We start from the raw sequence: 15172 nt of genomic DNA, 5'->3' as shown, positions 1-15172 counted from the left end.
CTTTGCTGCACTAACGCATTAAAAGCTCAGAGTTTTTCCAAGTCCCTCTTGGCTTCCCCTAAAACAGTACCAATGCTCTGCTTACTTTTGCATCGCCCGAGCCTTCTTCGAATCTGACTTTAACTCATATGCTTAATAAGTCCTAGAACCACTTCCTGAGTTTGCTCTAACAGCAATTATCTAAAGAAAAGATCTTTGTTCCAAAGCAAACTGCTTTAAATTCCTCACTACAGCTGTTGGGTACTTATAGTGTTGGAATGTATTTCAGTCTTAGGGTCATGTGGTTAGCATAATACCAACAGAAATGCTACAAGCAAATTTCATTAAATAAAATTACACCCATAACCGTAGAGATAAATAGAAAGACTTCTGTTACTTACTTGGGGATAAGAGAAAGCTGTCCAATACTTGAATGATGCCACACTGCATGCGCCAAGGCCAGAACATAGCTACAGTACATCTCACAATAAGACTGGTGGCAAGCTGTGAAATCAAATAGCTGAAATGGGTATCCTACCCATTCTGTATCCGAGGTTAATGTTGCACTGTTGATGACATTCACAATGCGATCATTCAGTACTATCCAGTAGGGTTCCTTCAAACAAAAGAACAAAAATACTTTGCAAAGAAAATCTTAATTAGAAGGCATTTTCAAATTCGATATCCCAAATGTCGCAGCTAACACATTTTCAACTTATTTAAATGACAAATCAGAGTGACCTTAATCTTTGTAACATTTAACCCAAAAATGGACTTCTGACCACACACCTTTGCCATCACTAAGCCCACCTCTATAACATCACTTGACGTCATTCTAACGCCATCCACCAGATCAAGATACCCTCATAGTCAAGTCTAGAGATAACAAATGCCTATTTAATATATGGTGGTCAGTCTCCTGTCCATCTTCTGAGGCAATTTGTAACACTGTTATACATATGCTTCCTTGCACCAAACCTTGTCCAGTCACCCTCATGTCTGCTGAAATAAACTGGCTAAGCAGTGCCTTGATTTTAAAATTTTATCTTAAATCTCTGTGGAACTTACCTCTGCCTCCAACACCCACCCCAATTTCCTTCAATCACAACTCAAATATTTGAACTCGACCAGTTTTAATTTCTTCAGCGATTTTAATTGCTCCTATATTAGTAGCTGCATCTACAGATGCCTGGGATACAAGCAGTGGAATATCCTCCTTACAGCTCACTCTTTCCTCTTTATGAAGCATCGAAGGCACTATGTAAATACAATTTTATATTTACTGGACCTCAAGGCATTTGCCTGCATGTTCACAACTAATTTAAATGTTAATTGATACACAGCCAAACATTAACAATTTCACTAATCTGAGAGACTGCAACTGAATTTGTCCTACAAATCTTAATGCAATTCCATAATTAGTTTCTCAGTTGATTGGTGGCAGCAATCTCCTTTCCATCATCTTACTTGATGCTAAGGCCTATAAGCCTTTGCTGTGCCGAACAAACCCTATCGTTTAATATTACATGGAGCAAACCACACTGACTTAAAACTGATATCTGTCGGGAAAACCACAGGAGGCAACTGAGAATAGTCATGCACTCAACATTTCTGGCAAAAGCAATCATCAGCATTATCATGTCAATGGAAAGCTAGGATCAGTAAATCCTTCTATGCCAGTCTGTACAACGCGAAGCCGACCGACAGCACGGCCTCCCAGTCGTTCCTGTCGTCTATCACGGAGGTCTTGGACGATAGAACACGGGAGAGGCTGGACCAGCCGCTATCTCTGGACGAGCTGACCAAGGCCCTCGAGTCCTTCGAAAAGAATAAAACTCCCGGAAGCGACGGCTTACCGGTCGAGCTCTATTCCGCTCTGTGGGCCTTGATCGGCCAGGACCTGCTGGAGGTGTATGTCAGTATGCTTCGGGCAGGTACCATGAGTGAATCCATGAGGAAAGGCATCATCACCCTCATCTACAAGCGGAAGGGGGAGAGGGAGGAACTCAAAAATTGGAGACCAATCTCACTGTTGAATGCGGATTACAAAATTCTGTCAAAGGTAATCGCCAACCGGGTCAGGTCTGCTCTAGGGTCGGTGATTCACCCTGACCAAACCTGTGCTGTGCCGGGCAGGAAGATCGCCGAGAGTCTCGTGCTCCTCAGGGATACGATCGCGTACGTGCAGGACAGGGGGTTGGACACCTGCCTGATCAGCCTGGATCAGGAGAAAGCCTTTGACAGGATATCACACAGATATGAGGGATGTCCTCTCCAAAATGGGCTTTGGGGAGGGAATCTGCAATTGAATCAGATTGCTCTACACCAACATTGTCAGTGCAATCTCAATCAATGGGTGGGAATCAGATAGCTTCCCAGTCAGATCTGGAGTCAGGCAGGGCTGCCCTCTCTCTTCTGCCTTGTTTGTGTGCTGCACAGAGCCATTTGCCAAGTTCATCAGGAAGGATGTGAGCCTGAGAGGGGTGACTATTCCGGGCAGCGGGGGCCTGCAGGTTAAAGCCTTCCTGTACATGGATGACGTCGACGTTTTCTGCTCGGATCCGCTGTCCATGCGCAGACTCATGTGCATATGTGACCAGTTCGAAGGGGCCTCGGGGGCCAAAGTAAACCGAGGCAAGAGCGAGGCCATGCTCTTCGGGAACTGGGTCGACCAATCCTCGATCCCCTTCACCGTCAGGACCGACCACCTGAAGGTGCTGGGTATTTGGTTCGGGGGGGGCTGGGGCGTGTGCCAAGTCTTGGGAGGAGCGTATCAGCAAAGTGAGGCAGTAACTGGGCAGATGGAAGCTACGGTCGCTCTCCATCACAGGAAAAATCTGGTCATCAGGTGTGAGGCACTGTCATTGCTATTATACGTACCACAGGTCTGGCCTATTCCCAGAACTTGTGCCGCTGCAGTCACCAGGGCCATCTTCCAGTTTATATGGAGGTCAAAGATGGACCGGGTCCGAATGGACTCGCTGTACAAAGATCTGGGCAACGGGGGAAAAAATATACCCAATGCCACCCTCACCCTGATGGCCACCTTTGTGTGTGGCTGCATCAAGCTGTGCGTGGATCCCTGGTACGCAAACACCAAGTGTCACTGAGGTTCTACCTGTCCCTGGTGTTGCGAAGGATGGGCCTGGCCTCGCTGCCGCGGAACGCTCAGAGTAGTTGGACCGTTCCATATCACCTGTCCTTCGTGGAGAAGTTTATGAAGAAAAACACCTTTGACCACAAATCCATCAGGAAGTGGTCAGCACATAGTTTTCTTGAGACCCTTCGGGAAAAGGAGAGGGCGGATCCTATCGAGCGGTTCCCTGAGCAGACTGTCAAAGCCATTTGGCAGAATGCCTCATCGCCAGAACTTTCCAACAAGCACCAAGACATGGCTTGGCTGTTGGTGAGAAGGGCTCTGCCTGTGAGATCCTTTATGCACGCCCGGACTCTCAGCCGCACTGCACGCTGCCCTCGAAGCGGCTGCGGGTGGGACGAGACTGTCACACACTTCCTTCTGGAATGTGCCTATGAAGAAGAAGTCTGGAGAGGAATGCAGTGGTGTTTGTCGAGGTTCGTCCCGAGCAGCGCCGTGACGCGGGACTCCGTGCTCTACGGTCTGTTCCCCGGGACGCACACCGAGACGAACATCAACTGTGCCTGGAGGATCATCAACTCGGTGAAGGACGCTCTCTGGCCGGTCCGAAACCTGTTGATCTTCCAGCTGAAGGAGTTGACCCCGACTGAGTGTTGCAGACTGGCACATTCCAAGGTCCAGGACTACGTGTTGAGGGATGCGCTGAAGCTTGGGGCAGCTGCCGCCAAGGCGCAGTGGGGAAAGACCACCGTGTAACATCTGCCTGCCTAAAGAAGAACAGGGGGCCCGCGCAGTCATTTGGGCTCTGCTGACGCCTCAGCTAAAAATGTAATCGTACAGACCTGTAAATAGGAATGATTACTGTTTTCGGTATGCAAACAAATGGAATGTTTACATATGTATGGCATGTCCAGTTGTACAGATCATCAAAGTATTTTATGAATAAAGTATATTTTTGAAATAAAACAAAATGTTAATGGAAAGCTAATGGTTTCTCAGAGAAAAGTTTAACCCCAGACAGACTTTGAAAGCTTCACACAAGATTATTTTCAATTAACATATTTACTTGGAATTATAAATTAACCCTGAATTCAGGTGCCACGAAAGTCTTATTTACATCAACTATTAGTACTTACTAAATTTCTTACTACATTTAAAAACTTACAGGCAATGCAGTTATTACAAGTCCAATTGCATTCATCCAGGCAGTAATGTTTTCTCTCGGTACCAATGGTTGACTGGAAGAAAAATAGTACTGAAGCAAATGACAAAGAACAAGCATGAAAGCAAAACACTGTGGATGAAAAAAATAGTAGTAAAAATAGAAAATGCATAAAATCTTCAGCAGATCGGGCAGAAAACATACAGATAATATTTCAGGCAGATGACTTGGCATCAGAACAGCAGATCATAGAAAGACATCAACCTGAAACATTAATAAGATTTCTCTCTTCACAGATGCTAGCAGATGTGCTGTTACAATCCCATCCAATGTAATCTCTGGACAAGTCAAATCCCAGGCTGAAAGCTGGTTTGTTAGTTCATATTTTGCTTTTTTCTAAATTTAACAAGGCAGTCTTTCACTGAAACACAAAGATGTGCTGCAAATCAGATTTCATCAATAAAAGTTTATTATGCAAAGGAAAAGATAAACTAAATTTTGACACATATCAAAAAATTTCAAAACACATTAAAATACAATCCCATCTCTGCCAACACTTGCATGTAACAGTATACAAACACCAGAGAGTTTGTATCTTTATCATTACTAGGGTTCCCTTAACTGCTTTTTTTACCCATTTCCCAGTCTTGAGAGTTTGGTAGCCTCTTCATTGATTATTCACACACGTGAGCTTAGACTTCCACAGCTTCACATAACGTTTCAGGATTCTAAATCAAACACTTCTGGTCTGCAACTTTCAAACTAAAACTCTTACATTGAGGTAACCTATTTACTAACAGTTCTCAACTCTACCTTTTCCACATAAAGGGCTGTTTCATACATCCAATTTTCTACACAACCTCTGAACTGAAACTAGAAGGCTTCCAAACAATGGGTTTTCCTCCGAGTAAAAATAAACAAACAATCTTGATCCCTTAAAACTGAAAGCAAACTCTGCCACTTAGTATTTACTGCGCTTGCTAATAAAATTCTTATTCAAATAAATCCCCATCACCACCACTACTCCCAGACTTCCTTTCCCATACTGACATTTCTTTCAAAAAACAGCTCCAGAATTACTGACAAGTTAATCAATAAATCCCCTCATACACAGAGACCAAAATGCACATGTGCCACTAATACAAAATCCAAACTTGAATAACCAATGGTCATTTTTATCTTTTGAAAGAAACATGCTCAACAGCATTCTTCAAAACAGGTGAAAGCCTGAAACTTGCAACCATCATGGAATTCAAGCAAATCAAATTTTAGCCAGGTATTTAGCTCTTACATTACGTAAATACAATTCATTCACATTTTAAACGTAACCTGCTCTTTAAGAGCCATCACTGCCCAAAGTGAAGAAAGATAATTTCCAAACAAAGTTACCTCTTAAGTACAACGTTAAGAAGTGCATTTCCAACTTCTTTCCCCGGAACAGATAATGCCATAAGTTCCACACAGGTTACATGAAGGGCATGTGCTGCCGGGTTTGGAAATTCATTGAATCTCCAGTCACAGTTTGGAAATGGACCAGGCGATTTACCTGCCATAGGTGGTGTACTGATTAAGGGAAATATGACTGAATGTGTAACAGTAATTAAAGATTTTCACAAGTAGAAGAAATACATATCAAACATAACCATACTTCATTCATGAAGTACATTGAAAAAAGTAACGGACAAACCAATTATACAACATTTAAAAATAATTCATCTAATGTAGCTAATATTTACAAATCAAAAGAACATAAAATACGGGAGGTAATGGACTACCGGTATTATTGCTGGACTGTTAATCCAGAGATCCAGTTAACATTCTGGGGACCCGGGTTTGAATCTCATCATGGCAGATGGTGAAATTTGAATTAATTGAATACCTGGAATTAAGAATCTAATAACAACTGAGGATCCATTGTCGATTATCAAAAAAAAACACCATCTGGCTCACTAACGTCCTTTAGGGGAGGAAACTGCCATCCTACCTGTTCTCATCAACAGGTATCTCCAGACCCACAGCAATGTGGTCGACTCTTAACTGTCCTCTGAGCAATTAGGGACAGGCAATAAAAGCTGCCTAGCCAGCGATGCCCTTATCGCATGAATGAATTTAAAAAGTGTTTCCTTGGGTTCATGCTCCATTTGAATTATTGGCACCGGAATACCTAAACCTCAGCAAAACAAATATATTTCCACTTCTATTGATGAATTTTATTGTTATATGGATTGAATAGAAATTAGACAAACGTAGTTATAATGGCATAAACTATAAATAAATTACTACAGTGACTGGAACTGTCAATGCCCAGTTGCTTTTGTTACATAAGATCATAAGAAATAGGAACAGGAGTAGGACATTCAACTTCTGGAGCATATTCTGCATTCAACAGGATCATGGATCATCCAACGCTCCTCAAGCCCATTTTCCTGCCCTTTTCCCCATATCCCGTTATTATCAAGACTCCATCTCAGCCTTAAATATACATAAGAACTTGGTACTACAGCTTTTTGTGGTGAGGAGTTCCAAAGACTCTCAATCCTCAGAATAAATTCCTCCGTATCTTAGTGAACCTTCTCTGAACTGCCTCCACTGAAATAATATCATTTCTTAGATAAGGGGGACCAAAACTTCTTACAATACTCCAGATATGGTCTCAATAGCATCTTGTACTACTGCAGGAGTTCTCTATTCCTATACAGGAATCCCCCACAATGTGAAAGTAGAGCATTCCCATAACACCTTTCATAAGCTGAAATGGCATAAAGCAATGAAGCCTTAATTTATATGGGAAACATTTCACCTTTCTTCGTAAAAGTGAAAATCCTCTTGGATTTCTTTCGGTTAGCAAAATAAAGGTCCTAATGTCGGTCTTTTGTAAAAGCGAAGTGGCGCAAAGCGAAATTTTGAAAAGGAGGGGATACCTGTACTCCAACTCCCTTGAAATAGGGGCCAACATTCCATTAGCCTTCCTGATTACCTGCTGCACCTGCATGCTAGCTTTCAGAGTTTTTTGCATAAATAGTCCCAAAGTCCCTTTCTGTTGAAGATTTCTCTATTTAAATAATATTCTTTTGCTCTCCCTTCCAAAATGAACACTTCATATTATTCTCCATTTCTTATCTTTTTGTCCATTTACTTAACCTATCAATATCACCCTGTAAACTGTTTGTAACCCTCTGGCAAGCTGTCTTTACACCTACACTTGGACACCATTTCCAAAAATTCTGCATGCAGCAATGAACAACTTCATACTGACAGTAATGATTAAAGTTTCTTATGAGAATGATAAAAAGTCTTTCAAACTCTGGAGAAAATTCAAGATTACATTAACAAACTTTCAGTCAATTTATTTCCTTCAAAAGGTATTTTCTGGCTCTTCTGTACAGATACTCTTAATAAATTACATTAACTATGGCAGGACTTCTTTCTATAATATACATTTGCTGCACAAGACAAACTAATTAGCACAGAGGAAGGATATTCTCCACCAATCGACCAATTAACTTGCAGTAGTACGTGTCATCAGGAACCCACGGATTGTCTTCTCGTGCATTCATGGCAGATTTCAGGTAAGTTTCACTTAAACACCAGCCTTGTAGTCGGTTATCTTTTAGAGAGCCAATGACTGCATGAACAAGCTTGCGTTTAAGATTTGTGCGATCTCGCAGATGTCTCTCATAGTAATGAAGTGTGTTGTATAGGTAGGTGACAGGTCGGTCTACAGTGGAAACAAAAATGCAATTGAACATTGATCCTACATTTTAGTTAATTTTAAGCAAAAATAAGAATACAAACTCTCTCCAAAATCAGGAATGTAATTAAATGTATCCAAAGACTTGTTACAAAGACACACTAGGAAAATTAACAATAGGATTCATATAGAAAAAAGGTTAAGGGTAGATTTGATACAGGTGCTAAAAGTCACAAAGGGTACAGACAGAATAAATAAAGAGACAATGCAGTGGCAGAAGGGTAAGTAGGCAGATTTAAGGTGATTGGCAAAAGAACCAGGGGTAGCATAAATGAAAAGATTTCTTACATAGCAGTGATTTGAATGTTCTCTACAGAGGAGTGAAAGAAACAGATTTTAACAACAGATTTCAAAAGGGAATTAGATAAGTAATGGTAAAGAAAGAAAATTACACAGCTGCAAAGAAACAACAAGTAAGTGTTATGGACCAGGCCAGACCTTAAAACATTTCAAGAAAGTAGACCAGACCCTAAATTTGCTCGTTGTTTTAAGCAGGTGTAGAGTGGACATTCCAGGAGAGATGGCACTGGTGAAACCACTTAATTTTAACCAAAACAGAATTTATTTACAAGATTACCGAATAAAACACAAACAAAAGAGAACAAAATCCCGAATAACTTAACCTATCTGAAAAACCAACGGATCATCCCAACTTAATGATGTTCCAAATACTTGGAATAATCCCCATAAACACCCCTTGGCACAAAAAGGTAAAATCAAACGTAGGGGCTTACAGGAGAGGTGAGAGAGACACAGAGAGTGAGAGTGAGAGAGTGCAAGAGTGAGAGGGCGCAAGAGTGAGAGGGCGCAAGAGTGAGAGGGCGCAAGAGTGAGAGGGCGCAAGAGTGAGATTATTGTGTGTGTGTGTGTGTGTGTGTGTGTGTGTGTGTGTGTGTGTGTGTGTGTGTGGGGGGGGGGGGGGGGGGGGGGGGAGGCTACCACCATGGGCCTGGTTCTTTGACAAAGGCCTGATGGCTTTCAGTGAATAATAAGACCAAAGAAAAACTGTGAGCTGGGAGAACTTGCCACTCCCCTTTCCTAGTATAAGTGTTTTTTTCCAAAAACTTTAAAGCCTTTTGTCTGAGGTAGCATCTGTTCATTATTATTAAATTGGCCCTAAAACTCTTCAACCTAGAACTATTAGAGTCTGTGTCTTTTATGACCTCTCTGAAAAAAATCCAAGGACACCATGAACTTGTTAAAGGAGCAGCATCATCACAGAAGAGTGATTAATCTCTTTCAAAGAGCATGAAAGATTAACAGGTCTCCTGTGACACATTGTTCCTATGTTCTATAAAGCCAATTTCACTCCCAAGAGAAAATCTCAACTTCAGACTCCAGAACACAAATACAACACTTAAACAAGTGTAATCTTGTCTCTTTACTAAAGGCAGTTTCACACATTCATTTTGCAAATTGTCCTAAACTGAAAACTTCTGGATTGTCGTAGAGTATGCAAACTTAATGTTAATAGATTAGATTAGATTAGATTACTTACAGTGTGGAAACAGGCCCTTCGGCTCAACAAGTCCACACGGACCCCCCGAAGCACAACCCACCCAGACCCATTCCTTAACATTTACCCTTGCACCTAATACTACGGACAATTTAGCATTAGCCAATTCACCTGACCTGCACATTTTTGGACTGTGGGAGGAAACCGGAGCACGCGGAGGAAACCCACGCAGACACGGGGAGAATGTGCAAACTCCACACAGTCAGTCGCCTGAGGCGGGAATTGAACCCGGGTCTCTGGCGCTGTGAGGCAACAGTGCTAACCACTGTGCCACCGTGCCACCCACCCATTACTTCAGACAAATTTCTCAAATGACCTTTTTGCACCTTTCAAGTCATTATTTGATGCAGGAATCTAAGGTTGCAGCCTCTTTTTCATAAAGCCTCATAATTGGAGCTTTCCTGAGCTTCATGATATTCGACTGATGCAGTATTAAGCTGTTTGTTGTCCAGCAATTTTCTGACTGCAGGTCCCAGCATGGCATCCTTCACTCTTCTAATTCGTTCAATTCCCTTTCGAAAGTTGTGCCGAATGTTTCCATCATTCTTCCAGACATTTGATTCTAAATCATAATGTGCAAAAATATTTTTTGCACAGTGGGTTATCTCTGGGGAACCTTTTAACCCTCAAAACATATAGGTTTGGATCAAGTGGGAAGGTAAAACATTCAAAACTTTAAAAATGATCTCGTGGCCTTAACTGCTATGGGCAAGTGACCAAACAGCCCTTGGAATGTGACTTGACCAGTAAATCTTTTATGCCTTCATTTTAATGGGTTTTCTATTTTTCACCAAGAGCGTCAGTTTTTCCTGGCTTGGGAAAACCTGGCAGATAAAAGATGCAAGAGTGATAAGCATTTCTGCAGCATAGTTTGTGGGTAAAGAGGAACAAGAGCACTTTTCCTAGGCCTAACAATCTACACAGTAACAAGCCTCTTATTGTTGATCTGATTTTCACTTTCACAATCCCTGATCCTACACAAACACACAGATTTCTTCCTTTTTTGTACTTCAATTCTTGCACTTGATAATTCTTTTCGCCCCTCCGCGTCACACATATTCACCCATGTAAAACACTCAAGGCAAGGATGCTATAAAAATGTTGCTTCAGTTGTGATATTGAATACGCATCTTTCCAATAGGGGCAATATATTTCAACATTTCACCTTACTGATCATATCTCCTACATATCAGTGGCGTGGCAGAACATCATCGGCACTGTACTTCCAATCTTTCATGAGACTGTCTTGCTGGTGGCGCAAAGGCATAAAAAATGTCATCCTGCAATCACTGAAGATAGGCTTACACCGCCACGAAGTGAGCCTAGTGCTTCTGTATTGATGAGATAGTTCTAGAGCAGACTCATGACTGCTGCAATGGAGTTTGAGCTCAGTAGGAGTTACTGTGACATTGGCAGTTGCTGCTATCAGCAAAGTGACCCAAAACTGACTCATTATTGGTCACCAGGCCCATAGTGGAGCATTATATCTTTATTTTTATGCCTCGGTGTTCTAAATTTTGTTCTTTTTTCCTGTGTTTTAAGATAGAATTAGAAAGTGGTGCCACTGTACAGCACTTCTCACTGTATTGTGTAACAAAATAAACATAATAAATCAATAAATTATTTGTGAGCAAATTTGATGTTTAGTAAATCGTATCAGATCACTGGCCTTGCAAAGAAACAAGATTGAAATTTTAAAAAAAACTTAATTATACAAATAGTAGAAAACATACCCACTTAGTTAATACACAAGGAAGAGAGACAAGCACTATTAGATATCTTGAAGTACATGAAACCTACCATGAAATTTATACAGGCCTCCGAGGTGATCAAGAAGTGTTTCCAAAGATTTTGAAACTGGGAGTAATTCTAAAAATCTGTGGATTACAATATCAAACACTGGCAAAAACCGAAGGCAGACATTTCCAAAATAAATAGGGAGATATTGAGGCTGAATCTGCACGGGGGGATTAACCTGTTCAGCCAGGCCCTCAAAATACAGCTTTTCAGGATATTTCTGAAAGAGATGAACAGCAAGTAGAAAGCCTTAAGACGATTGACATTAAAATGAATTCTATTCCTGAGCACCATTCTTTCAAATCTTTTGCAATTTCAATCTCATCTTTTTCAATGCTAATTAGCAGCAGAATTTCATTTTCAAAATGCTTACAGTCTTTAATAATGATTGTTAATATCAGGGCAAAGCTTTCAACTTGAAAATGTTTGCGTTCATTCATCAGTCACTACACAAAACATAAAATTAGCTTGAATGCCATTATAGCTCATTCTTCATGATAAGGATGCTGAAAATATTAGATAATTTAAAAGAAAAACACAACCAGAAGGCAACAGAGGTTCTATTCAAACGCTACAATGACATTTCCTCTTCCTGGTGGACCTCTGCCATGCCAAATTTGTGTCTCACATTTCTCATGCCTTTCTACACTTGACTCAAGTCATATTCTCACGTGTGCTTAAAAACATAGAAGACTGCATCTGTAAAGTGGACATACGATGTTTGCCCGATTACCATCAGGACACAAAACTTCAACAGAATCAGTGTCAGTGAATATTGTAAACTTAGCAGTTATGGAAAAACATTTCACTATCACAATCAACGACTACTTCATATTTTCTGCAACACTTTCAATTAAGTAATTATATTTGTCTCGGTTAAGCAAACCAAAATTTGCAAAGGATCTGCAATGAATTGATGGGTCTAAATGCTGGTGAATTCAACGAATGGAATTACCAAACTGCAGACTACTTGAAGTGTGTTAGTTCAACTCCAGAATACCATGCTCCATCTTGATCATTTTGTAAATTCTGGCCACAAACTAGCTTCCTGTGGTATGATATTTATGAATTCTAATAAATATAGTGGATCCCTTCTACATTAGAAATGGTCCTCTGATAAACTTTGAAGGCAAATAAAGTTTGTTCATAACATTCAATTAAAAAATGGATTTCCTATACTTGCAAACGTGCCAAAGAATATGCTTTTCTTACTTCTAATGGAGGTGGGGCAGGAGAGAGAGAGAAAAAGTGTGTGTTAAGTCAACAAAAAGATGAAATAAAGGTTAGTTATTAAGCCTCTAAAGATTACTTTATAATGGTTGCAAGTAAGAAAATGAGTTCAACACCATATCTCACATCTAGAATTTTGATTGAGTCACAATGGATGATTACTGTACAACTTATAAAATCTGATTTTGGACATATCAAAATTATATTAATTTTCCTCTTTTTGAAGTGGCTTTTCATAAAGATTTTAGACCAAACAATGTAAAGTTCCAGATATGTCAGACCATTCCTCAAAATTGGAGCCACAATTTTCTGAGTAATGTGATCTGCAATTGGCATGCTGCTGATGACAAGTATTTCTTGTAAATACAAAAATACTAATATTGCTCATGATATCTGCTATGAAGTTTACTATGAAATTTGAAAGTCAGATTGTATAGATGACTTTCAGCAAATATCAAGGTCATTGGGATCACAGCAGGAAAATGGAAAAACCGACTTCTAACATACTTTAAATTACATTTAAATGGAACAAAACTGCTGATGCAGGATACCCTGTATTTCATTCCAATATTTAACTAAATTAGAATGATGGAAGAAAACTATGTTAATTGCACTCACCTTATACAACCGGACCAATATACAGTTAAAATGTTAGATACATTATGATGAGAGCTCAAACTGACAGCATAAAGTGTCATCAACAATGCTATGAAGCAACACTTACTCACCAATAACCTGTTCACCAATGCTCAATCTGTGACTACTTGGCTCATGGCTTCAGTGAAAAGGTGAGGGGGTGGGGCTCTGCCCCTAATGTGAATGAATTACGCGTTGTGCAAAGAGGATGGCTGAAGTTATTGGAGGCCAAACAACTTCAAAGCAAGGGAATTGTCAAAGGAGTTCCTTGGAGCAGTGCTCTGAGTTGAAATACTTTTAGTTGTTTCAGTCAAAAATTAAAGCTATTTTCGCATCCTGCTTGCCAAAACAACTTCTTTAGATACACAATTGCAGCAGCATACTGCAGTGCATGTTGCAATGCTATAACGACTAATCAAAATCATAATCTGAGAAAATCATCTTTATAAGGAAAGCCATTACTTAAGATTCATTTTGGAGGGGCAATTTAACAGTGAGTAGGTGCCAGACAGACTGTACAGAGCAAGATGTCATCATCCTTTTCATCCTAAATTGAGATTCACACCATTCAGCTGTCAGGGTTGCTTACTTTTGTTCATGGGATGTGGGATGCCCATCTACTATTGCCCTGAAGGTAGGTAAGCAACAACAGAACTTCATGTGTGATTAGTGACTGGTTCTGGCCATGTGATCATCAGAGCAATAAACTCTGGAACACAGTATGCCTTAGCTTTTTGCTTTTCAAAATAACTCATTAGTCAAAATGCTTTGTTTGCTGTAAGCCAATCTCTGCAGAAAACGATTCATTACTTTTTTCCTGAAGAGGGAAAGTGCTTCTACATTACTGATTGGGTACGTTAGCCATTATTGCTCCTTTATTGAATAAATTTTGTTTAGCTAACAAATCTTTAACTGTATTTTTTCATAAACGTGGTTGCTAAATCTTTTTGTGTAAAACCAAATTTAATGAAGGTATTGAATTGGTCATCTCTGCAGCTGGAAAAATCTTTTTGTTTTCACCCATGGGGCTACAGCAACAGTACACTTGTCCAGTTTGCCATAACACAAGTTTTCACAAAGTAAAATGCTTAATTTCTGATAAATTTAAAATTTAAAACTGCTGCACTGAGTACATCATGACTGAGATTTTGTCTATACAAGTGCTCAATGTGACTGACAAAATGCATAGAAAACTACTCTCAAAAAGAAACTGAAAATGGATATAGAACATCTGCTATCGATATAAACTTAAACCATAACAGTGTATTAATGCAAGATTTTAATGTCTGACATAAAAGATGACCAATGGCAGACACCCACCTTGTGATAGTTCATGTGTTTTGTATGCCAGTCATGTTGGAGCCAATGCTCTGGAGAATTTTCCTTCACAAAGTCACTCACTCGGTTCCTAAAATCATTTGGCTTTAACAGCAACAGCTGAATAATGAAGTAACAGACTTGGGCCTCATTTCCTTCATGACTTCGCAAAGCCTATAATTAACAATAAAATCCAAACCTCCATAAGAATAGGAATTTTTGTTGAAGATCATTGCTAACAAAGCAGAAATTTATTTTCTGTACAGTGCACTTAAGGTAGTGGCGATAATGGAAGAATCCCACCTTCCATTATGTTTTGTACAAATATAGAGGCTGGCTACATGAAATTTTCCTTCTTTGTCATGCCCCAGATAACTATAGATCAGCTTCTACTGTAATAATTTCGAAAGTTTGCTATCGTTACTCAATGAAACTGATACCAGTCCATACATATATGAGACAACCCAGAAATTTAGAGATTGCTGTCTGCGATTCCAATTTAGAGGTTACACTATTAAGGCACTGCAAACCATACCTATAATCCAGACTATGATCCCCAAGCACGAATTGATTAAAAACCTATAATATTGTGGCAATATTGTTACTGTAAAAGCCTTTGAAATAGTAGCATGCTATGGAATAAGGTACAAGTAAATTTCTTTTTTAAACAGCATACTATCTCCACAA

General features: G+C 39.9%; 1 protein-coding gene across 4 annotated transcripts in view; it reads right to left on the bottom strand.

Annotated features, from left to right (window-relative positions):
• Positions 1-15172, bottom strand: part of med23 (mediator complex subunit 23) — a 122113-nt gene that overhangs the window by 31154 nt on the left and 75787 nt on the right. For all 4 annotated transcript variants that reach the window (XM_043683331.2, XM_043683338.2, XM_043683342.2 and 1 more), the window contains 6 exons: positions 14489-14659; positions 11306-11522; positions 7720-7956; positions 5628-5793; positions 4242-4314; positions 381-595 (listed from right to left, as the gene is read on the bottom strand). In XM_043683331.2, coding sequence (XP_043539266.1) covers positions 381-595; positions 4242-4314; positions 5628-5793; positions 7720-7956; positions 11306-11522; positions 14489-14659 — 1079 coding nt within the window. The remainder of the gene's footprint in view (positions 1-380; positions 596-4241; positions 4315-5627; positions 5794-7719; positions 7957-11305; positions 11523-14488; positions 14660-15172) is intronic.

This window comes from Chiloscyllium plagiosum, unplaced genomic scaffold (assembly GCF_037043375.1).
Source record: "Chiloscyllium plagiosum isolate Xiang-an unplaced genomic scaffold, Cpla_swu_hap1 HiC_scaffold_3, whole genome shotgun sequence".
NCBI lineage: Eukaryota > Metazoa > Chordata > Chondrichthyes > Orectolobiformes > Hemiscylliidae > Chiloscyllium > Chiloscyllium plagiosum.
This window is presented reverse-complemented; position numbering and strand designations above follow the sequence as displayed.